The 20,689-nt window shown below is 37.1% G+C and overlaps 1 protein-coding gene across 5 annotated transcripts in view; it reads left to right on the top strand.

Annotated features, from left to right (window-relative positions):
• The window catches only part of RAPGEF6 (Rap guanine nucleotide exchange factor 6), a 219,539-nt gene that overhangs the window by 188,496 nt on the left and 10,354 nt on the right, over nucleotides 1–20,689 (top strand). For 4 of the 5 annotated variants that reach the window (XM_030818449.1, XM_003259924.3, XM_003259923.3 and 1 more), the window contains 5 exons: nucleotides 1,549–1,672; nucleotides 4,375–4,398; nucleotides 7,717–7,937; nucleotides 11,874–12,062; nucleotides 15,263–15,397. In XM_030818449.1, the coding sequence (XP_030674309.1) occupies nucleotides 1,549–1,672; nucleotides 4,375–4,398; nucleotides 7,717–7,937; nucleotides 11,874–12,062; nucleotides 15,263–15,397 (693 nt within the window). The remainder of the gene's footprint in view (nucleotides 1–1,548; nucleotides 1,673–4,374; nucleotides 4,399–7,716; nucleotides 7,938–11,873; nucleotides 12,063–15,262; nucleotides 15,398–20,689) is intronic. The other variant, XM_003259922.3, reaches the window with a different exon arrangement.

Here is a 20,689-nt window from a genome sequence, read left to right as displayed (position 1 = left end):
TTTTTCATCAGTTTGGGAAAATTCTCAGTAATTGTATCTTTTATTCTCTCTTCAACTATGTCTCATCTTCTGGTAAATTCATTACTGATTTCCTAATTCCAGTTATTATTTTTGTTTGTTTGTTTTACAGCTTCCTTTTTCTTTTTTTAGTTTAATGTTCTTTTCCAGAGTTCTCATTGTTTTTTCTTATCTTTGAACATATTCAACACAGTTATTTTAAAGTCTGCCTCTAATAATTCCATAATCTGGATCCCCTTTGGGTCTTACTCTGTTTTCTCTTTTTTTCTCTTTCATTTCTGTCATGTTACGTTTTCTCCTAATGTGCCTGGTTATTATTGAAAAGTGAGATTACAGAAATAATCTCGCTTTTTGAATGATGTTCCATATCTCCAGAGAGGATTAAAGTTTGCTTCTGGCAGGCAGTTAGGGGTGCTAGAATTCCAAAATCACTTTAATCCATTTTGATGTAATTTAACGACAGACTTTTATCCCAGTCTACATTCAGTTTATCCTTGGTCTCAGGATATAGCTCCTCAGATTTTCAACCAAGCATTGGAGGTTTACAAGGACTTAAGTTGCTTTTCCTTTTACCTCAAAAGACAGGGTGTCTGTACTCGGTTTTTCAGCTCATTATCCCTTTCTGAAATCAGATATACCTAGGGGCAAGCACTGGGAAGTGTTAAACTTGCTTCTCTGCATTTTTTTGTACTTTTGTCCAGCTTTTCTGATCTCACCAGAAGTGTTGTTCTAATTATGTAGTCTTACTGCCTCTTCTTTCATTATCACTCATTTTTCATACGGAAATGTTATAGGCTTCAAATATGTTTTTCTGACATGTTCCTTGAAATATGTTTATATAACTTGAGAGTATTCATCATGATTACTTTGTTTCCAGCTTGTGTTGAGACCCTGAACAATTCATGTGTCCAATATATATGTGCTGTTTACCGTATATTCCTCAGTCTTGCCTTCAGGGCCTTGGACTTTGACAGACCTCAGGGTCTACCTCAGGAGATAAATGGGGTCATGCTATGTTATAGACAAGTGTGAAAAAACAATGCTGTCAACAGTCAGGTTGCCCTTTGTTTGGGATTTTTGTTTTGTTTTGTTTTTTGTGGATTTTTTTGAGTTGAGATCTCACTCTGTTGCCCAGGCTGAAGTGTAGTGACACAGTCATGGCTCATTGCAGCCTCAAACTCCTGAGCTCAGGCAGTCCTCCTGCCTCGGCCTTCCAGGCCTTCCAGAGTGCTGGGATTACAGGTGGGAGCCATTGTGCCCCCAGCCCATGAAACTGGTTTTAGAAGCCATGCACAGTTTATCATTTGACTTTATTCATAACCATCACTCCTATATGGAACACAGTTCCTAGTGGCTCATTCCCTAAGAGCAGGGTTGAACCATGTATGGATATATCAGTTCTTAAAAGCAAAATTGGCACTGTGATAAAGAAGGTCCTTCTTTGTGCCCCTCAAGATTACCAGCTTGACTTTTGCTACTTTTATGTAGATAATTTAATTTTGAACTTAAACATTTATTTTCATTCTATAGGAAATGACTCCAAAGTAGATGGTTTAGTAAACTTTGAGAAGTTAAGAATGATTTCCAAGGAAATCCGCCAAGTTGTTCGAATGACTTCTGCTAACATGGACCCAGCTATGATGTTTCGACAGAGGTAGGACATTGAAATACGTAAAAGTGTTAGAGTGGTATCAAGGGTGATATAGTAATTAAAATATTTATCATTTATTGATCATATTTATTCTACCATATGTGCCGTACAAACCGCTTTATATATGTCCTTTTCATGTAATCATTTATTATAATAACTATAACAGGTAGGTGATATTAGCCTTCGTTATACATATTAAGAAACTGAATGAAGCTCAGAGCAGTTTTTACATAATTTGCAAATATTTGTATGTGGATAGTTCTGTATTATTGTTCTATAAAACATCAGCAAGCCGGGCGCAGTGGCTCACGCCTGTAATCCCAGGACTTTGGGAGGCCGAGGCGGGCAGATCACAAGGTCAGGAGATCGAGACCATCCTAGCTAACAAGGTGAAACCCCGTCTCTACTTCAAAAAAAAATCAGCAAACAAATACAAGAAAATTGCTGATACTCATCTTGTTTTCATCTCGTTTCTAACCTAATTTGTAAAGTATTAGTCTGACTATGTCTTTTATTTTTACTGAATATTTTTAGTGTTCTGTTTCTGTTTAATTCATACTTCATTCCTGTAAACCATTTTTCTTTTTCTCAAATTATACTGTTTCATTTGTATATAAGTTTTTATTACATACAAATGAACAGAATTTAGAAAGTGCAAATTTAATCATACTTTACTAAAAATGAAAATTTTTATTGTGTTCTGTATTAACCTGATATTTTAAGAATGCTTTTTAAGGTTCATTTTTAATGTAATAACAAAGGCTTCCTCAGCTTACACAAAATTGAAACAAAGTATATTGTTAAGCTATTTCTAGTAATTTTTATAATTTTCAGGGTGTAAATAAGACATTGTGGTTTTAATTTTTGATCTGATTTCCTTTTGGGCCTATGTGTATAGCTTCAGTTCACAGGGACATTAAAAATGAAATCATGTACAGGGGCTGACACAATTTCTATGGCTTAAAAAAATATACTGTGCTAAGGAAACAAAAATACTTGGTATTCGGTTGGTGCAAAAGAATTTGTGATTTTTGCCATTACTTTTACACCAACACAATACTTTAAAAGCCAGAGTTGGAATTTTCGTAACCCAATAGAACCAGTAATACACTGGGTTTTTTTGTTACTTGTTTTCTTTACATTGTTGTTTAGGGGTCTTTGTTTTTGAGACAGGGTCTGTCAGTCTGGTTGCCCAGGCTGAAGTGCAGTGGTGGTGTCTCAGCTCACTGCAGCCTCAACCTCCCGAGTTCAGGTGATCCTCCCACCTCAGCCTCCCAAGTAACTGGGGCTACAGGTGCGTGCCACCATGTCCAGCTAATTTTTTTTTTTTTTCCAGTAGAGACAGGGTTTTACCATGTTGCCCAGGCTGGTCTTGAACTCCTGGACTCAAGCAATTCACCTGCCTCAGCCTGCCAAAGTGCTGGGATTACAGGCGTGAGCCACTGCACCCGGCCTAGGTGTCTTTGTTTTTGCAAGCAGTTGATCTGATGGTTTCTCTGGTTTAGAGATCCACAAAGCATGGAAGGAAGGGGGAGTGTGCCAGATCTCCTCTTTTCTACACATCCCACTTCTGAACACCTTGAGAATCGCTACATGTAATGATTGATATCATTGCTTAACAGTCTGGAAGCAGAAAATAGTAAGAACTAGGTACCAAAGCAAAGAAGCGTTTGTTTGGTTTTTTTGTTGTATGTCCTTGTACAATGACCCTAACACTCCCTATTGGCTTATATGGACCTCTGTTTACTTGTACATATTAACATCCTGGTTCCTGAAGACATGATGAATTTGTGACCCTGCCAGACCAGTTTATAATATACTAAGTACTAGCCATACTTCAGTAATGAGCAAAGGAGAAAAACTGATGAGGAAATTAATAAACATGGCTGTTTTCTTGGGAATGGCCTGGATTGAATAGAATAAGGTATTGGGGGAAAATAAGAAACATCTGTATTAAAGTTTGGACTGAATTTTTCCTGAATCAGTTTTGTCAGCCAGTGCTAAAATGTAATACCTCTCCTTAAGCAAACAATATCCATTTTGGTGGTGTATGAGTGTCTAGTTTGGACAAAGTAACCCCTTTTAACAGTAATCAATTTGCAGACTTAAGAAATAGAATCTTTAGTCAATCAAACAGCAATGTAAAGACATACAGTATTATGAAGATTTTAATGATATGTTTTTACATACATTTTAAGTTGGATTTGCTGGTCAACATTTCTTACAAGACATCTTGTCAGAGAAATTTCTGCACTTAAAAATGAAATTTTATGTTTTTATGTTCCTTGTAATTTCATTCTGTCATTTGAATGAGTGGCCCAAAAATCTTGCCAGCAAGATGTTCAGAAATTCTATTCCTTTAAGGTCTTTTCCCTTAAAAACTTTGAATTCAAAATTTATATTTTAGTAAGTAAATGTTTTTCCTTAAGCTTCTTATTTATATAAGCTTCCTGATGAATTAGGTATTTATAATTGGTCTAAAGCATATTTTTATAAAGTATTTTGGAGCTTTTTTGACCTTCAGTATATACTCATCTTACCCTCCTGCCTTCCATTAAAGTCATTTTACTGTTAAGCTGTAATTTTTTCCTGATAAAATTTTTCTGTTTTCTGTCTGCATAGTTTCTCTGACTCTCAACTGTTGTCTTTTTTCTGTGCTTTCCTATTCAAACACATGCTTCAATGTTTGTGGCTCTTGCTTACAGGAAGAAGAGGTGGCGGAGTCTGGGGTAAGTGTAGAGATGAACGCAACTGGAATGAAGGTTGTGCGACTCTTAACATATATTGCATCCTTTTCATTAATGCACGCACATAAAATAGCATGAATTCTATTAACCCTGTCAGCCTACATTCCTGACAAATGCCTTCTGCTAACCAGGTGAAATTAGTGATAGAACTGGCTATTTTTCCTTTATTTTTCCACTATTGATGCCCTATAAGTCCTTTTTAGATTTTAATTTAGCTAGGTCAGTTAGATGATGATAATGATAGCGAATATTTGTTGTGTGCTTGCTATGTGCCATACATTGTTCTAAGCACTCTAAACAAATTATCTTACTTAATTCTACTACTACCCTATAAAGGAGATACTGTTCTTTCTATGGTACGGATGGGAAAGGTTGAGTTGCCTGAAGTTTTAGAGTTCATTAATGGTAGATGCAAACCTAGGTAGTCTAATTCTAGAGTTCACACCACTTTCTTTTATTCAAATGCCACATTTTATAAAAGTAAATATATCATATAAATATATAAAAATGAAAGATCTGTTTATGAAGGTTGCATTTTCCATCAGTTTTCTAAAAAGAGGCAGCCCTTATCCAAGCTGTACTATAAAATTGAACTAGAAGATGATTTTATTTCCTCAGACCCACTAATGCCACTTACTTGTAGCGTTGATTGAATTTTATTTGAAATTTTTACCAGCTTAAATTGAAGACTCCCTTATCTTTAAAGTTGTGATAGAATCAGCAACTGCCACTATTTGTTATAGAGTTAGGTCTCTACTTCTACATAGCTAAATGTCTATTTAGAATCATAGAATGTTAAAGATCTTATAAATCATCTATCTAGTCCTTTCATTTTTAGATGAAGAAAGAGATGACTTTTGTGGATGAAGGGATTGCATAAGAAGAATTTTGTTATTTTAAGACTTGTAGTGAACCATGAAGTTAGAAGCTTTTATTACATGTAAGAAGAATTTTTTTGTGAGCCACCTTCTTTATTTGAGTCTTGTCTCATTTGTGGTCTTGTTTTCTGTTAATGCTTGGTAAACTTGACTTTCCTTCTATTTTCTTTCTCCCTTCTCTGTGTGTTTCCCATGTGTTTTCTTCTGGATCACAAATTTATGTCTGGGTCTCTTTTGGCTCTTCGCACTGAAAATAGAAATTGATACCTGGCATTACTATTGTAAAGAAGAATACTTGGACAATATCTTTTAGTGGGTGTTGGGTGTGTTTGAATGACTTATTTTAACATGTTTCACTGTTCATTCAGCTTTAGGGTTGCACTGTATGATGCTTGCAAACATTAGGTATATTATATCAGCATTTTCTGTTTTCAAAGTAGTTTAGAAAACATTTTATCGACATTTATCACAATGTTTTTATTTGTTAGAATTTTGTGTCTCCTAGATTTGTCAACACCTACTTTTTTTTATATTAACTAAGATGAAGTCATTAAATATTTGTGTTAAAATTTGCTCCTAAATAGCTGCAACTTGATTTTACTGCATTTCTTTGAATTCAAGACATCGTCAATTGTTGGGCATATTGTTATTTTATCTACTACTAAGGAAAATCACTGCAGTGTTCTGTTACCACTGAGAATTTCTACTTTATGCTTATTGAAGGAGTTCTTATGGACTTGGCTATGGATTTTTATCACAGTGTCAAAACTGAATTTTTAAAAATCAATATTTTTATTCACATAAAAAGGAAAATATAAGCAAAGTAAATTGGTTTAGGTTTTCCTAAAATTTCTTTATATTCAAAATATGAATCTTCTGAAATGTTTTCTTTTAGAGTCATTAGCTTCTGGATTTTGTTTTCCAGAACCCTCCTCCCCCATACAGTATTGCCCTCTGTGCCATCCAGTGTGTTGGTAATGTACGATTTCTTTGAAAAACCACTAAAGAACCAAAAGCTGCTGGTGCTGGGCTCTCAGGCTAGGTTTGGAAATAATTAGAGTTAGTTTTCTCTTGTCACTTGCTTTGGGAATGTTCTTGAACTTGTCAGATTTACTACTTCTTTATGATGATTTGGTCCCTAGAGGTTAAAAGGCTAATTCACTAATGGCATTGGATTTTCTTTGAAGCCATTCTGCAAGTTTTGAGGTTTCTGCAGATGTAAATAATGTCTTGTCATAGTTTCTGCCTGGCCAATAGCAATTGAAAGTTGCCATTGAGTGTAAGATATACCCCTATTTGAAAGATCTTAAAATGTGAAAGAAAAAAATGCCATAACGCTTTTTCAACTATGTTTCACTTAATTTACAATGAAAGCATTAGGATTTTAGTGTCTATTGTAAAGTACATATATGAGCACTGTGGTCTTTGTATTTAGAATATTTTTATATAAAAATGGAGCTTAATTTAGAAAATCCATAGATAACCTTATTATTTTGAAATGGCAAAATAAAATAACATCTAAATAAAAATTATATAAGAATTTTCTATTTGTTAGCCTTGTTAGAAAGGACAAACATCATTGCAGTTGCTGTTTTCCGTTGGTTCTAGATGTGCAGTTGTTGTAGGATGTTTGCCAAAAAGAGTAGAGTCGGGGTGAAGCTGTACCTTGTTTGAATTTTGGTTATTTCCACCCAGCTTGCAATTCTGTCATATTCACAGGCATTACAAAAGTGATGTCCCAGATCCTCAGTTGTAGAACCCAAATATTGCCTAACCGTTCCATATGTGAGTGGAAGCATTGAGTTTTTACTGCTTTCTGATTTCTGACGATATTGAATTGCGTATAAATGCTGTAAATTTTCAGCTGATATGTTATTGGTAGTTCTGTTTGGGTTTTGGCCAAAATAATGGTTACTGGTAAAATTGGTTTAACATGCTCAGAGTGGGACTGCTATAATGGTAGTGGCAATAGCATGTCCAAAGCAGAACAACAAGCAAAACTACTTTAGAAGCCTCATTGGTAAAGAACCCCGGTTCAGAGATTCGGCTTAGGATGGACTTGTCGTGGTCCAGACTGTTGCCATATCTTCAAAGCGTGGGTGGCCTCCAGGACCAGAGGAATGCTTTTTCTTGTTACTGTTGTGCCATGGGTTGCATAGGCACAAACACAGGCCTGATGGAATATGCCACTCAGAGGGGCATTGTTATCCTATTCTTTTGAATTCTGTACTTTGCCAAATCCTGTTCTTAATTCAGAACATCACCATATGTGCCAAATTACTTTACATTAATGCTCTTCATCTTTTAACTCATTTACATCAGCATGCAATAGCATTAACAGAACAAAATCTTTTAATCTTCATTCTGCTATGCTTATTTCTCATCTCTACAGCCCCTTATTCTGATTTTCATCTTCTTATAGGTCACTGAGTCAAGGAAGCACAAATTCAAACATGCTGGATGTTCAGGGAGGTGCTCACAAAAAAAGGGCACGCCGCAGCTCTCTGCTTAATGCCAAGAAGCTATATGAGGATGCCCAAATGGCAAGGAAGGTGAAGCAGTATCTTTCCAGTCTGGATGTAGAGACAGATGAGGAGAAGTTCCAGATGATGTCATTACAGTGGGAGCCTGCATATGGTACCTGTGAGTACAAGTTTTCATTTATGTGATACTAAAGAGCACCGCAAAATAGAAACTTATTTCTCTAGAATTATACTTAAGTCCCAAGAAAATTAACTTTCACTCACAAAAGATTGCTAGCCTACCTTAAGCATCGTGTGATCCAATTAATCACATACTGAATCCCATCCATTCCTGATGGCTACACTATCCAAAAAATAGAGGAACAAGTAGATCTTTAAAAAGCTTTTTAATTCTTTTAAAAACTGGATCATTATAGGGGAGCCTTTCTGTTTGAGAACATTTTTACATTCATCTCTAAAGAGTAAACATAAGTGGAATTTTTACCTCTTTTTATTTCATGGATAATATTTACCAACTAGAAAATACAAGAAATTTGATTAAAACACCAGTGATAATAGGTACCTTACAGGTGCCAGTAGTAAGGTAAAACAAAAAAAAAAACAGACACATTCTGATATTAGTAATCTCTAGAAAATATAATGAAAAAGATCATGTTCTCAATATGGATTTTTTTAATTAAATACAAGCAAGAGAATGCATATATCTTTGGATCAAGGAAATTATGAGTTCTAAGAGCAGAAATCAAAGATAATGAAATATATACTGTTATAACAAAATAATTGTACATCTTAAGTTATAGGTTAAGGCCAGGCGTGGTGAGTCACACCTAGAAACCTAGGCAGGAGGATCACTTGAGGCCAGCCTTGGCAACTCAAAGAGACCCCATCTCTACAAAAAAAAAAAAAAATTAAAATTATCCAAGTGATAGTGCTAGCAACTTGGGAGGCTGAGGCAGGCAGGTCACTTGAGCCCAAGAGTTTGAGGCTGCAGTGAGCTAGGACTGTGCCAGTGCTCTCCACCCTGGGCAACAAAGTGAGACTCGGTCTCTAAAAAATAAACACACACATACGCGTGCGCACACACACACAGAGTTAAATTTGCCCATAAAAATTGCAATAGAATTTTATTTCGAAGTTCCTAGTTGACAAGAGGTACCTAGTCATCATGGATTGACCCTAAGATTGATAAATGATATGGTATTTGCATAGTAATTTTTTAAAGTATGTCAAAAGAAAGAATAGAAAACAGGAAGTGGAAATAGAACCAAATACTGATTTTTAAATATTCAGTTTTGACAATTTTTAAATAAGGATAAGGAGCTTTTTAATAAGTGCTATAATCAAAAGAGAGTATCTTGAATGCTTCTGCATATAAGATTTGGAGTATGATGGAAAGAATACCTACAAAAGGATAGAGGCAGAATTTGAGTTTCATTTATTACATTTGAGTAAGGTTTTCTTCATCTTTAGTCCCTGTTTTCTCAAATGTAAAACTTGGGCAAGGGTTGGGAGTACATTTTATTTCTGTGATTCTTTGTACATCAAAGTTATTAAATTTGGAAAAAGACATTTTAAAAGCTAACAGTTGTTGAGAGCTTTCTACATTCTGGTTGCCACATGTTAAATGGTACATGTTAAAGGTAAAAGCTGAAAGAGTATATGGAACCTTTAACATTTATTCATGCTTTAAAGTTCAAAGCCATGTACATATTTATTAAAGCCTTCTGGCCCTGCTTTGAGTCATCATCAAAGTTATTTCTTCCCAGGTAATTTGATATAGACTTAATCATCTTATGGTTATGAAGCACAGTTTATATACACCTTCATGCCTTCCTCTTCTTACACCCACCCCAGACTTGTGTCTGTCTTTTCTCCTAACACTAAATGATGTCCCATGCTACATATTTAATATCTATTTGAAATGAGAAAATCTTTAGGCCTTTCTTTCTTAAACTGGATTCAAACATTTAGTTAAATGCATGTTCCTTTAATTTGGTTTGAGCATCTTTATAATGCATAATTGATTTTTAAATGTTTAAATAGTCACTATCCCAAGCCCAAACAATAGTTGATTTCTGAGCATTATAGAATTTGATTCTTCCCAATTAATTAGAATATATGTGGTTTTTGTCATTCATCTGTAAACTCTTTTATTTTTAAAGTTGTCTCATGTTTTTTTCTTTGTACTGTAGCAATTATTAAAATAAGATGTCATTGATTAGCATTGGCCAATCAATGAGAGAAGGATGAAAGTATTTCATGGCTCTAATCAAAGATGATAACCTCTTGGATTCAATTAGTTGGTGAGCCACTGCAATTTTCTCCTGGGGTCCCTGTATTTGGACTTTCTAAGATATTCTGATTCTTGTCACCCCAAATATTGTCTAGTCTGTCTTAATAAAAGCATAATAGCTATTATAGCTGTGTCGAGACAGTTTAGACATCTATTTTTGCTTTTATCTTGATGTTTAAAACAAATACTTCATGAAGTACTGAGGCTGCACCTGCATTGAAACCCCCGTGGATAACCTAAGGATTAAAAGTACTCCCTGATGGAAGAATGTCTTCCCCTTGGACTATAGTATTGGTTTTATATGAAGGAGGCAGCTTTTATAAGTAAGGGTTCTCAGTTTTTTATTCTCACATTCATTTTCAGAAAACCTATGGATTTATAAAAACACTGTCTCTGGTTTTCTTGTGTTATAGTTGTTGAGATAATTTCACTTATTTATTCAACAAATACCTATTAAGCATCTGTTTTCAGTCAGTTACTGGCACATAAGGATGTAGTAACGAACAAAATGCATAGTCCTTACTCTCAAGTACGTTAAAGCCTAATGAAAGGAACTGAGAGGGTAAAGCCTAATGAGAGTATAGGACTGGTGAGAGGAAAGGTAAGCGAGTCAAGTGAAGGGGGCAGGCTGATGCTAAATCATACAGAGTCATATAGGCCTTGTTTTAAGGATTTGGGTCTTCTTTCTAAAAGCAGGGTCAAGTTAAGGTTTGTGCAGAAGGAGAAGGGAAATGATATGATCAGATACTCATTTTGGAAGAGTTACTCTTCTATTCTATGAAGAATGCCTTGAAGGCATGCTAGAATTGATACAGTGAGAAAAGTTATTTCAGTAGTAAAGATGAGAGAATGTTAACTTGACCCTCAGCAGAGTGATGATGGAGCTAATTAACATGGATTCAAGAATTATTTAGGGCTGGGTGAGGTAGCTCACGCCTGTAATCACAACAGTTTGGGTAGCTGGGGCATGTGGATTACCTGAGGTCAGGAGTTCGAGACCAGCCTGGGCAACGTGGTGAAACCCCGTCTCTACTAAAAATACACAAATAGGCCAGGTGCAGTGGCTCACGCCTGTAATCCCAGCACTTTGGGAGGCCGAGGCGGGTGGATCACCTGAGGTCGGGAGTTTGAGACCAGCCTGACCAACATGAAGAAACCCCCGTCTCTACTAAAAATCCAGAATTAGCTGGGTATGGTGGTGCATGCCTGTAATCCCAGCTACTCGGGAGGCTGAGGCAGGAGAATCACTTGAACCTTTGAACCTGGGAGGCAGAGGTTGCAGTCCTGGGAGCCAAGATTGCACCATTGCACTCCAGCCTGGGCAACAAAAGCAAAGCTCTGTCTTAAAAAAAAAAAAAAAAAAAAAAAAAGGCCAGGTTTTGTGGCACGTGCCTGTAATCCCAGCTACTCAGGAGGCTGATGCAGGAGACTGCATTGAACCTGGGAGGTGGAGGTTGCAGTAAGCCAAGATTGTGCCATTGCACTTCAGCCCGGGCGACAGAGCGAAACTTTGTCTCAAAAAATTAAAAAAAAAAAAAAAAAAAAAAAAAAAAGGAGTTATTTAGGAGGTAAAATTAACAACTTATTCTACAACAGTTTTAGAGATAACATTTTTTATCTGACTCACCAAGCAACAGAGATAACATTTTATAGTACTTAACTGAAATCCCTGCTAAGAAAAATTAATCTATTTTATCTTTCGTGCTAAAAATAGATGGTTTTAAAGTAACCATTTATTATTGCCAGTGGTGATAACCTTGCCTAAAAACGTGCAGTTACTTATTTCTTACTCTCTCCTATTAGTGACCAAGAATTTAAGTGAGAAAAGATCAGCCAAATCATCTGAAATGTCTCCAGTGCCTATGAGGTCAGCTGGCCAAACAACTAAAGCCCACTTGCATCAACCCCACAGAGTAAGCCAGGTGCTTCAGGTGCCAGCTGTTAATTTGCACCCTATCAGGAAGAAGGGACAAACAAAAGACCCTGCACTGAGTGAGTATTCACTGTTAATATTACATCCATTTAACTGAAATTTCCAGGGGAATTAGAGTGAAAAATAATTACAGATGTTCAGGAGTTAAGCTGTTGTAGGTTGTGTAATATAATCATCACTTCATGAATGAAAAAGTGTTGATTTCATTTTGCCTATAGATGTTTGCTGACAGCATACATGTTTTAAATGCCAACTTTGAATTTCCTATAATACTGAAATCTGTCAATCAATAGAAAATTTACAGCAATACATTTTGGGTACCAAGGGCTTACTGCATTCAAAGGTGTATTTAATGAAATATCTAATACAGACACAACCTACAAAAACTGTGGAAATGAAGTTGCTTATTCCAAAAATGACTATACGTTGTTTTTTGTCTTTAATGACGCCTTCTGAAAACCTAGTTGGGAAACAAGAGAATATAACTTTTATAAAATATAGACCACACTTTTTTTCTTCTGTTAGGCCATGTAGTCATTACTCATATTACTTTTATTTGTTGTTTTAACAGTATCACTATTTTAGCCTTTTAGATGAGAACCTAGATTAGATTTGGTTCCTAGCATGATTACTTAGGCTGTACATTATATGTAGTATATGTTTAGTAGAACTTTGTTCATTTAGTTTGTTATTGTTTGAGATACAAAGTTGAATAAGAAATTCTCCTTCCTTGACCAGATTTTCAGTCTGGTGATGTAGACACACAGATAACTTCAATATAATATGTCTTCTTGTTATGCCAGGGGTATATGGAGAACATACAAAACAACAAAACAAGAGTTTTTAACTTAGACAGAGGTAAGATAGGGCTTCAGAAGAAGGCTTTTTGGAAATAACATCTAAGCAGCCTACAAGGTTGGTGACGCAGAAGATAATTAGGCAAAAGTTCCAGAGAAGTTGCTTCAGGCCGAGGGAACAGCTTGGTATGTGCAAGAAACTACAAGCACTTTGCTGACGCTGAGTGGAAATTGCGTGCAGTGTTGACAGACAATAATAATTAAAGCTAACACTTGGAGAGCACTTACTGAGTGCCAGGCATGGTTCACATTGTGCTTTACTAATTTTATGTATCAGTCTTCATAGTAATACCACAAGGTAAGTGGTATTTTAACCTCATTCTACAAAGGAAGCGTAGAGGCTAAAGGAAGGCTGACTGGCTTTAAATCTTTGCCTTTAACCACTGTACTAAACAGCTTCCAAGATGCAGAGAATGAAGACAGGTATGCTGAAATAACAATGTGCCATGCCAGAGGAGAAAGTTAACAGTGAGAAGCCATTGAAGAGATTTGTATAAGGGAAGGTTTCGGTTCAAGTTATGTTTGAGAAGGACTGTAGTAAGGATCACAGCAGGACTAGAGATAGAGAGCTCAGATGGAAAGCCCGTCTAACAGTTAACCGGAAGTTGCCCAGGGCCTGGACTAGTTTGGTGGCTATGGAAATGAAGAGAGAATTGGGTGCAGAATTGGTGAGGTTGATAAATTTGTTGTAGGAGTGAGACAGGGACAAAGTTAGCTCTGGTTTTTTTACCTGAATATCACCACTTGAGAGGAAGCATTACTTGTACCATGTAGCTTGCTTGCTTGCTTGCTTGCTTGCTTTCTCTCTTTCTCCTTTCTTTCTTTCTTTCTTTCTTTCTTTCTTTCTTTCTGTCTGTCTTTCTTCTCTTCTCTCTCTCTCTCTCTCTCTGTCTCTGTCTCTCTCTTTCCTTTTTTTGAGACAGTCTCCCTCTGTCGCCCAGGCTGGAGTGCAGTGGCGCAATCTTGGCTCACTGAAACCTCCGTTTCCCAGGTTCAAGCAATTCTTATGCCTCAGCCTCCTGAGTAGCTGGGATTACAGGTGCATGCCTGTTTTTAGTAGAGGTGGGGTTTCACCATGCTGGCCAGGCTGGTCTCGAACTCCTGACTTCAGGTGATCCACCCACCTCAGCCTCCCAAAGTGCTGGGATTACAGGTGTGAGCCACCACGACTGGCCCCATATAGGTTTCTTCATTTCTTATTGTAATATGGCTGTTTATATGATAAATATGTTTATATTACATTTAATGAAGGGTAGTGTGAGTATACTATGATCTAAATTTTTTCGTTGTCCAGTGGCTGCTTGTTACTGTGTCAAAATCCTCATCAAAGTTTGCTTACTTTATGTTTTGGTTTTTTGGGGGTTGTTTTTTTTTTGTTTTGAGTCAGAATCTCACTCTGTCACCCAGGCTGGAGTGCAGTGGCACAATCTCAGCTCACTGCAGCCTTTGCCTCCCGGTTTCAAGCGATTCTCCTGCCTCAGCCTCCTGAGCAGCTGGGATTACAGGCACATGCCACCACACCTGGTGGCTAATTTTTGTATTTTTAGTAGAGATGGGGTTTCACCATGTTAGTCAGGCTGGTCGCAAACTCCTGACCTCGTGATCCACCCGCCTCGGCCTCCCAAAGTGCTGGGATTACAGGTGTGAGGCACCATACCCGGCCACTTACTTTATGTTTTAAGAACAGTGTCTATAGCTCTTTGACATTTCTTAGAGAAGATGAATGTAAAAACGTCAATATATTGAAACCATTGCTAAGTTTGAGGTACACTAAACAGACCAGACGTTGGACAAGGGTAATAATAGAACTTTAAGGAATCTTTCCACTGTGCTGCATACTATTTTTCTATACATTCATGATTCTTTCTGTTGTTTACTTCTCTCCTGTAGTGTGAATTTAGTGCTCTTGAAAAGGGCTGGACTGGCAGCCCTGCAGCCTCTTCCGTATGCCCACAGCACAGATGCACCACAGGTAGTGACAGTGCCAACATCCCCACACTGCCCCTGCCACATGCCTCGCCCCAACTTGGAGAGGCCACCTCTAGAGGGGAGGGAAGAGTTTGAATCCATGCCTTCTTTTTGAAGATTTCAAATCACTGTGTCAATTGTGGGAGGTGGGGCACAGCACTCAGACTGTTAAATTGATTTCCCTTATACCACAAAGCACAGACAAACTAATATAGTCTGGTCCATGCTGACCAGCTGAATTTGAATGAATAACCTAGAGGTGAGAATCTCTGTATGCCATTACCCAGTCATTTAGTCCCTGTTTGTCATTTACACATTTCAATTGACTACACTAGCCATTGTGCATCATAGCTTTAGTTACGTAGTGTTTTAGGCAACTATAGACATTTTAATTGTGAAATGATGCTTATTTGCGTCTTTGATTTTATTTCTAGATACAAGTTTACCTCAGAAAGTTTTAGGAACAACTGAAGAAATAAGTGGTAAGAAGCATACAGAAGACACTATTTCTGTGGCATCATCTTTACATTCTAGTCCTCCTGCATCTCCTCAAGGTTCCCCTCACAAAGGTAAGACAAAACATTTCAAACTAGTTCTTGTTAAACTAAGCAATACTTTATAGCACATGTTTTGCTTTTCAATCTATAGCAATAATTATAAATCATTAAGTAAAGCATAACTCCTAATGCTTTTTGAACTTTGATGTTTTGTATTGCATTATTCAAATGCTTTTTAGGTATTATGTGTCATGTAACTAGGACTTCAGTATTCAAAGTGTGGTCCTAAACTTTCAACAGACAGCAAGCATGGATAAGAATAAAGGCAGAAGCCATAGTTTTGGTGCAAATTCTTGGTGTTGTCATTGCAGTTTCCTATATTTGGACATTTCTATGAAGTGTTTGCAAAGAAAAGTTTCTATAAGAGATTGTTTTTACGCCAGGCACAGTGGCTCATGCTTATAATACCAGCATTTTGGGAAGCTGAGGCGGGTGGATCACTTGAGCCCAGGAGTTGGAGACCAGCCAGGGCAACATGATGAGACCCCATCTCTACAAACAATTTAAAACTTAGGCATGGTGGTGTGCATGTAGTCCCAGCTACCCGGGAGACTGAGGTGAGAGGATCGCTTGAGCCTGGGAGGCAGAGGTTGCAGTGAGCCGTGATCGTGCCAGTGTACTTCAGCCTGGGCAACAGAGCAAGACCCTGTCTCAGAAAAAAGAAAGAAACTGTTTTTAACCAACTATAAGATTTAGGAAAACAAAAATTAGGAAAACAAAAATTAGGAAAACAAATATGCTTTTCCTTTTTTTAGTAATAGAGTATTACCTTTTTTTAAATTAGGATTTAAAATAACCTGTGCTCTTGTGGATTTTTTACTTATACAGAATCTCATGAGGTAAAAAACTGAAATTCTTCTTGTTCATTTACATGTTTTCATAATTCAGACTGGAGCGTTTCTTTTCTCGGCTAGCCTGGGCAGTGTGCAGCAGATGCCATTTCATGTTAGCTGCACATGTAGCATTCTAAATATGGTGTGTATTTCTTACATTGACCCTTCACACTCTGTGTGTACCCTGGAAAGAAAGGGGATTTAGTCCTGGCATCTTCTTCACAGATGTAAAAGAATTACATATTTAAATAATCACACCAGAGGATGGTACATGGTCAGAGGGAAGACAAGCTTATTATAATAACTCTAACAGGAGAGAGAAGCTTCCAGAGCTTGCTTCAGCTTCCAGGCTCTAAGTTTCATCTCACTCTGCAGAGCTTTTTCTTACTTTTGCCACCTGTGTGGCAGTTATGTACAGTGATGTCAGACCTGAGTTTGAACCGTGATTCTGTCCTCCACTGTAGCTGTGTTACTACAAGTAATTTATTTATACGGTCAGGTTTCCTGTCTGTAAGATGGGAAAAAGACCATCTAGGCCAAAGCAGGCGAATCGCCTGAGGTCAGGAGTTCAACACTAGCCTTGCCAAGATAGTGAAACCCATCTCTATTAAAAATACAAAAAAATTAGCCAGGTGTAGTGGCACATGCCTGTAGTCCCAGCTACTCAGGAGGCTGAGGCAGGAGAATCACTTGAACCCAGGAGGCGGAGGTTGCAGTGAGCCAAGATCATGCCATTGCACCCCAACTAGTTTGGTGGCTATGGAAATGAAGAGGGAATTGGATGCAAAATTGTTGCCCAACCTGGGCGACAAGAGCAAAACTCCATCTCAAAAAAAAAAAAAGAAAAAAAGAAAAAGACTATCTATATTGAGAGCCTCTTATATGGTTTACATGAAATAATATTTATAAAGCCTGATGTGTGGTTAAGTGTTTAGTGAATTGGAATGTCTCTTTTCTTTCTCTGCTGCCACCTCAGGACATGGTAGCTCCATTACTCACTTGCTTTTTTCATCCTCACATAGCTGAGACTGGTTAGATTTTTTTCATTCAGATTTTACTAAAGAAATCTTAATAAAAATGAAACAGGAGATAAAAACAGTATATAACAGTATATATAGTAGGTGTATTTATAAAACACAGATTTTGATCCTGTTGTAGCTCATATATAATTTTGTGTGGCACAGACCTGTCATCACTTCCCTTGTCTGTATGGTCCTATCCAACGCGCCCCTTACCAGATCTGGTGGTGTAGGATAAGCCGCAGTGCCTCCAGTCAGACAGATGTTCCAAATGAACAGTATCCGTATGCTCCTAATGCTCGTTCAGGAGCACCTTTACGCTCCTTACCCCTGTTAGAGGCTGCTCAGAGGTCCATCCCATTATAGGTAATTCTAACTAGTGGAATCTGATTTGGTATTTTATGCCTGAATGTGACTTCTGGAAAGAGGTATTAGGAACAGGAATTCCTCCATTGCTCTTATTCCCAAAAAAATCTACACTCAACACTCAAATAGAGAAGTATTTTCTCCCTTGTCTTTCATTGTGTAGCCAACAAGTGAACACCATGTTTATAGATTTGTGAGCTTCTTGTAGTAGTGTTTAGAACTCTTAGAAGCCTGAAGAAATTCTTCTCTTCAAAACTGTTTCAGCTTGTTCTTGCGTGTGTGCTATCAAAACCCCAACCGAGTATGATCCTTCTATTTTTGTAGACAGGTTTTTGCCAGTAATCTATGATTAAACAAAACTGTCATTATGCTCAGAGTAAATTATTAGGATCTGTTCCTGGTTCTTATTAAACTTTGAGATCTGTTCTTTGTTTTCTTATGATTAAGAAAATAAACCTGTCTTCATGTTTTGCATGAGGATAGTTTAAACAAGAACTTTAAAAAAGAAGTCGAGAGACCTTAAACATTATCTACCCTAGTGTTTAAGAAAAGCACTCTCCACCTTGGATCTACAACAGGATCAGAAAATGAGCTTTATAAATATACCTATCGTAGGTACTATTTGTATGTCTTATTTGGTTTTTACTAAGCTTCTTCATAGTAAAATCTACCTTACAATTCTAGACCTACATAGTTACTTTACAGAAATAATTCTAGTTACCTGATATTTTTGTCATATTTTTCCTTATGATTTTACCAGCTTGGCTTCCTTTCAACAGTTTTTTTGTTTTTGTTTTCGTTTTTATCACCAGCTTGTGCTGATAAAGGTAATCTTTCTCCTGCATTCTGTCTTGCAATAACTGATGTGTGTATGTTTTATAGATAAGTAGATTTTTTCCATGCATTAAAAAATATGTTGCTAGATTACAATTTTTCAGATATTATCAAGATGTTAGAATTTTTAAATAGTGAAATACTATGTAAACAAGGCTAATTGTGATTGACCATGTCAGGGTTTTTGCATCTCTCCCTCCAGTTGGCAGTATCATATCTGATCACAGCAGCAAGATCAGTGGCCAGAGCTGCCCCGGAATAGGTGGGGCTTACTTGCAAAAGAAAATCCTTCAGATTACCAGGAGCACAGCCAAAAGAACAGACAGTACTGAGAAGGCCACTGAGGAGAATAGAGACAGGACAAGTTGTGAGAACACAACCAGAAAAAGAATGACATCCCCGTTTAGAAGACTTAGGGAAAGAAAGCTTTCAAGGGAGAGACTAGTCAACAGCCAAAAAGAGGACACATCACAATCAAGCTACAGAAAGCTGTGAGAAAGTGAAGGATGTTGGAAGCAACATCAAAGATGAGAAAGGGAGTGCCATCTTCAATTCAAATAGCCAAGGCAACAGTAACACTTTAAACTGCTTCTATACGCGATTCAAGTCTAAAAGGAGGAAGACACTCTGATGAAGTTCCATATTTAATTTTAGTGTTAAGTTTGTTTGCAGTTATTAATGTATACATGGCTTGAACCATTTGTCAAAGCTTAGGCAGACAACTTAGTAAAATACTATTTATAAACACTTGAAAATGCCTCATTTGTACATAAGTTATTTTACTAATGTATTGAGTTAGTAAATTTTATACTCTTGTTTTCTGTAGTTGACTTTATTTTCTACCGTTAGCAGGATCTGTGAGTGAAATATGTAGAGGAGGCTTTTTTATCCTCTGCTTTTTACATATCTTTGATTGGAGGAGAAGGGACTAGTCTAACATAGCAATTTCAGAATCATCTGGGAAGCTTGTTAAAAAATGCAATTACTGTGTCCCACCCCAGACTTCATAAACTTCAATTGCCAGAAATGGGATCGGAATGTTTATTTTAATTGGCTTTCCAGGTGGTTCTTAGTATTATTATATTTGAGAAATACTGATCAAACAGACATAAGAATGAAATTATTTTTAAAACAATGAAGCAAGACTATTCTGTAGAGCAATGGCTTTTTCTTTTGAGGAAGAAGGTTTTTATTTATTTTTAATTTACTTATTACATCCACTTTCTTGGTCCTCTTGAAAATTGACTAATCAGCTCATGGACATTGACAAATAGCAGTGATCCCAAGTTCAGAGATGTATGATAGAAGTCAGAAGACTGGCTTGTCTTGGCTTACCCTGTTCCTGGCCACATAGGCCAAATATAAATCACAAGTTTTCTGGGTCTTTTTCTCTTTGAAATAGTTAACGAAATGACTTAATAAGATTACTGTGCAACAAATTATTCCTTAAATGACTTGAGTTATATGCGAATAACTCCAAGATCCATAAACAGAGAAGGACTTGGAACTAAGGATGTTGTCATGCTCTTTCTGCATGAAGATGTGAGGCCCTGAGAATTCCAGTAACATACCCAAAGCCTGTAATTCTTCCTAATGACATTTCTAGGTATTGGTCCATAGGTCACATATCTACTAAACCCTACTCTCCTCTGTGAGCAAGAAGATATTTTTTACTTCTTTGAGACCCGTCCCTTGTTGGGATTACTAGGGCATTTTCTTTTTCTTTCATTTCCAAACAAAAATTTGGTTTCTTCCAATTATCAAAATAGATTATTATGTACATTAGCCATTCTGTTGCAGATTTGTTTTTGGGTCCTTCACCTCAGTGCATCCCTAGAATACAGAAGAACATCTCTCTAGTTGACTGCTGTGCAGTAAGTCACAGAACAACATAGAACATGTAGATGCTGTTTTTTTCTATAACACATTATTAAAAATGTATCCACTCAGCTGTTTAATATTCTGCAAGGTTGGTGAAGAAAAAGGAAACTAAGTATGACACTAAGTTTAAACCTAAAACAATTTAAAAAACTGAAACAGGCTGGGCATGGTGGCTCACACCTGTAATCCCAGCAATTTGGTAGGCTGAGTCAGGAGGATCGCTTGAGGCCAGGAGTTGAAGACCAGCCTCGGCAACATAATGAGACCTCATTTCTGCAAAAAGTTTAAAAATAACTGGGTGTGGTGGTGCAGACCGTAGTCCCAGCTACTTGGGGCTGAGGCAAGAGGACCACCTGAGCCCAGGAGTTGGA

The sequence above is a fragment of the Nomascus leucogenys genome, chromosome 2 (genome assembly GCF_006542625.1).
Source record: "Nomascus leucogenys isolate Asia chromosome 2, Asia_NLE_v1, whole genome shotgun sequence".
NCBI classification, from domain to species: domain Eukaryota; kingdom Metazoa; phylum Chordata; class Mammalia; order Primates; family Hylobatidae; genus Nomascus; species Nomascus leucogenys.
Note: the sequence above shows the minus strand (reverse complement) of the source record. Positions and strands in the feature narration are given on the sequence as shown.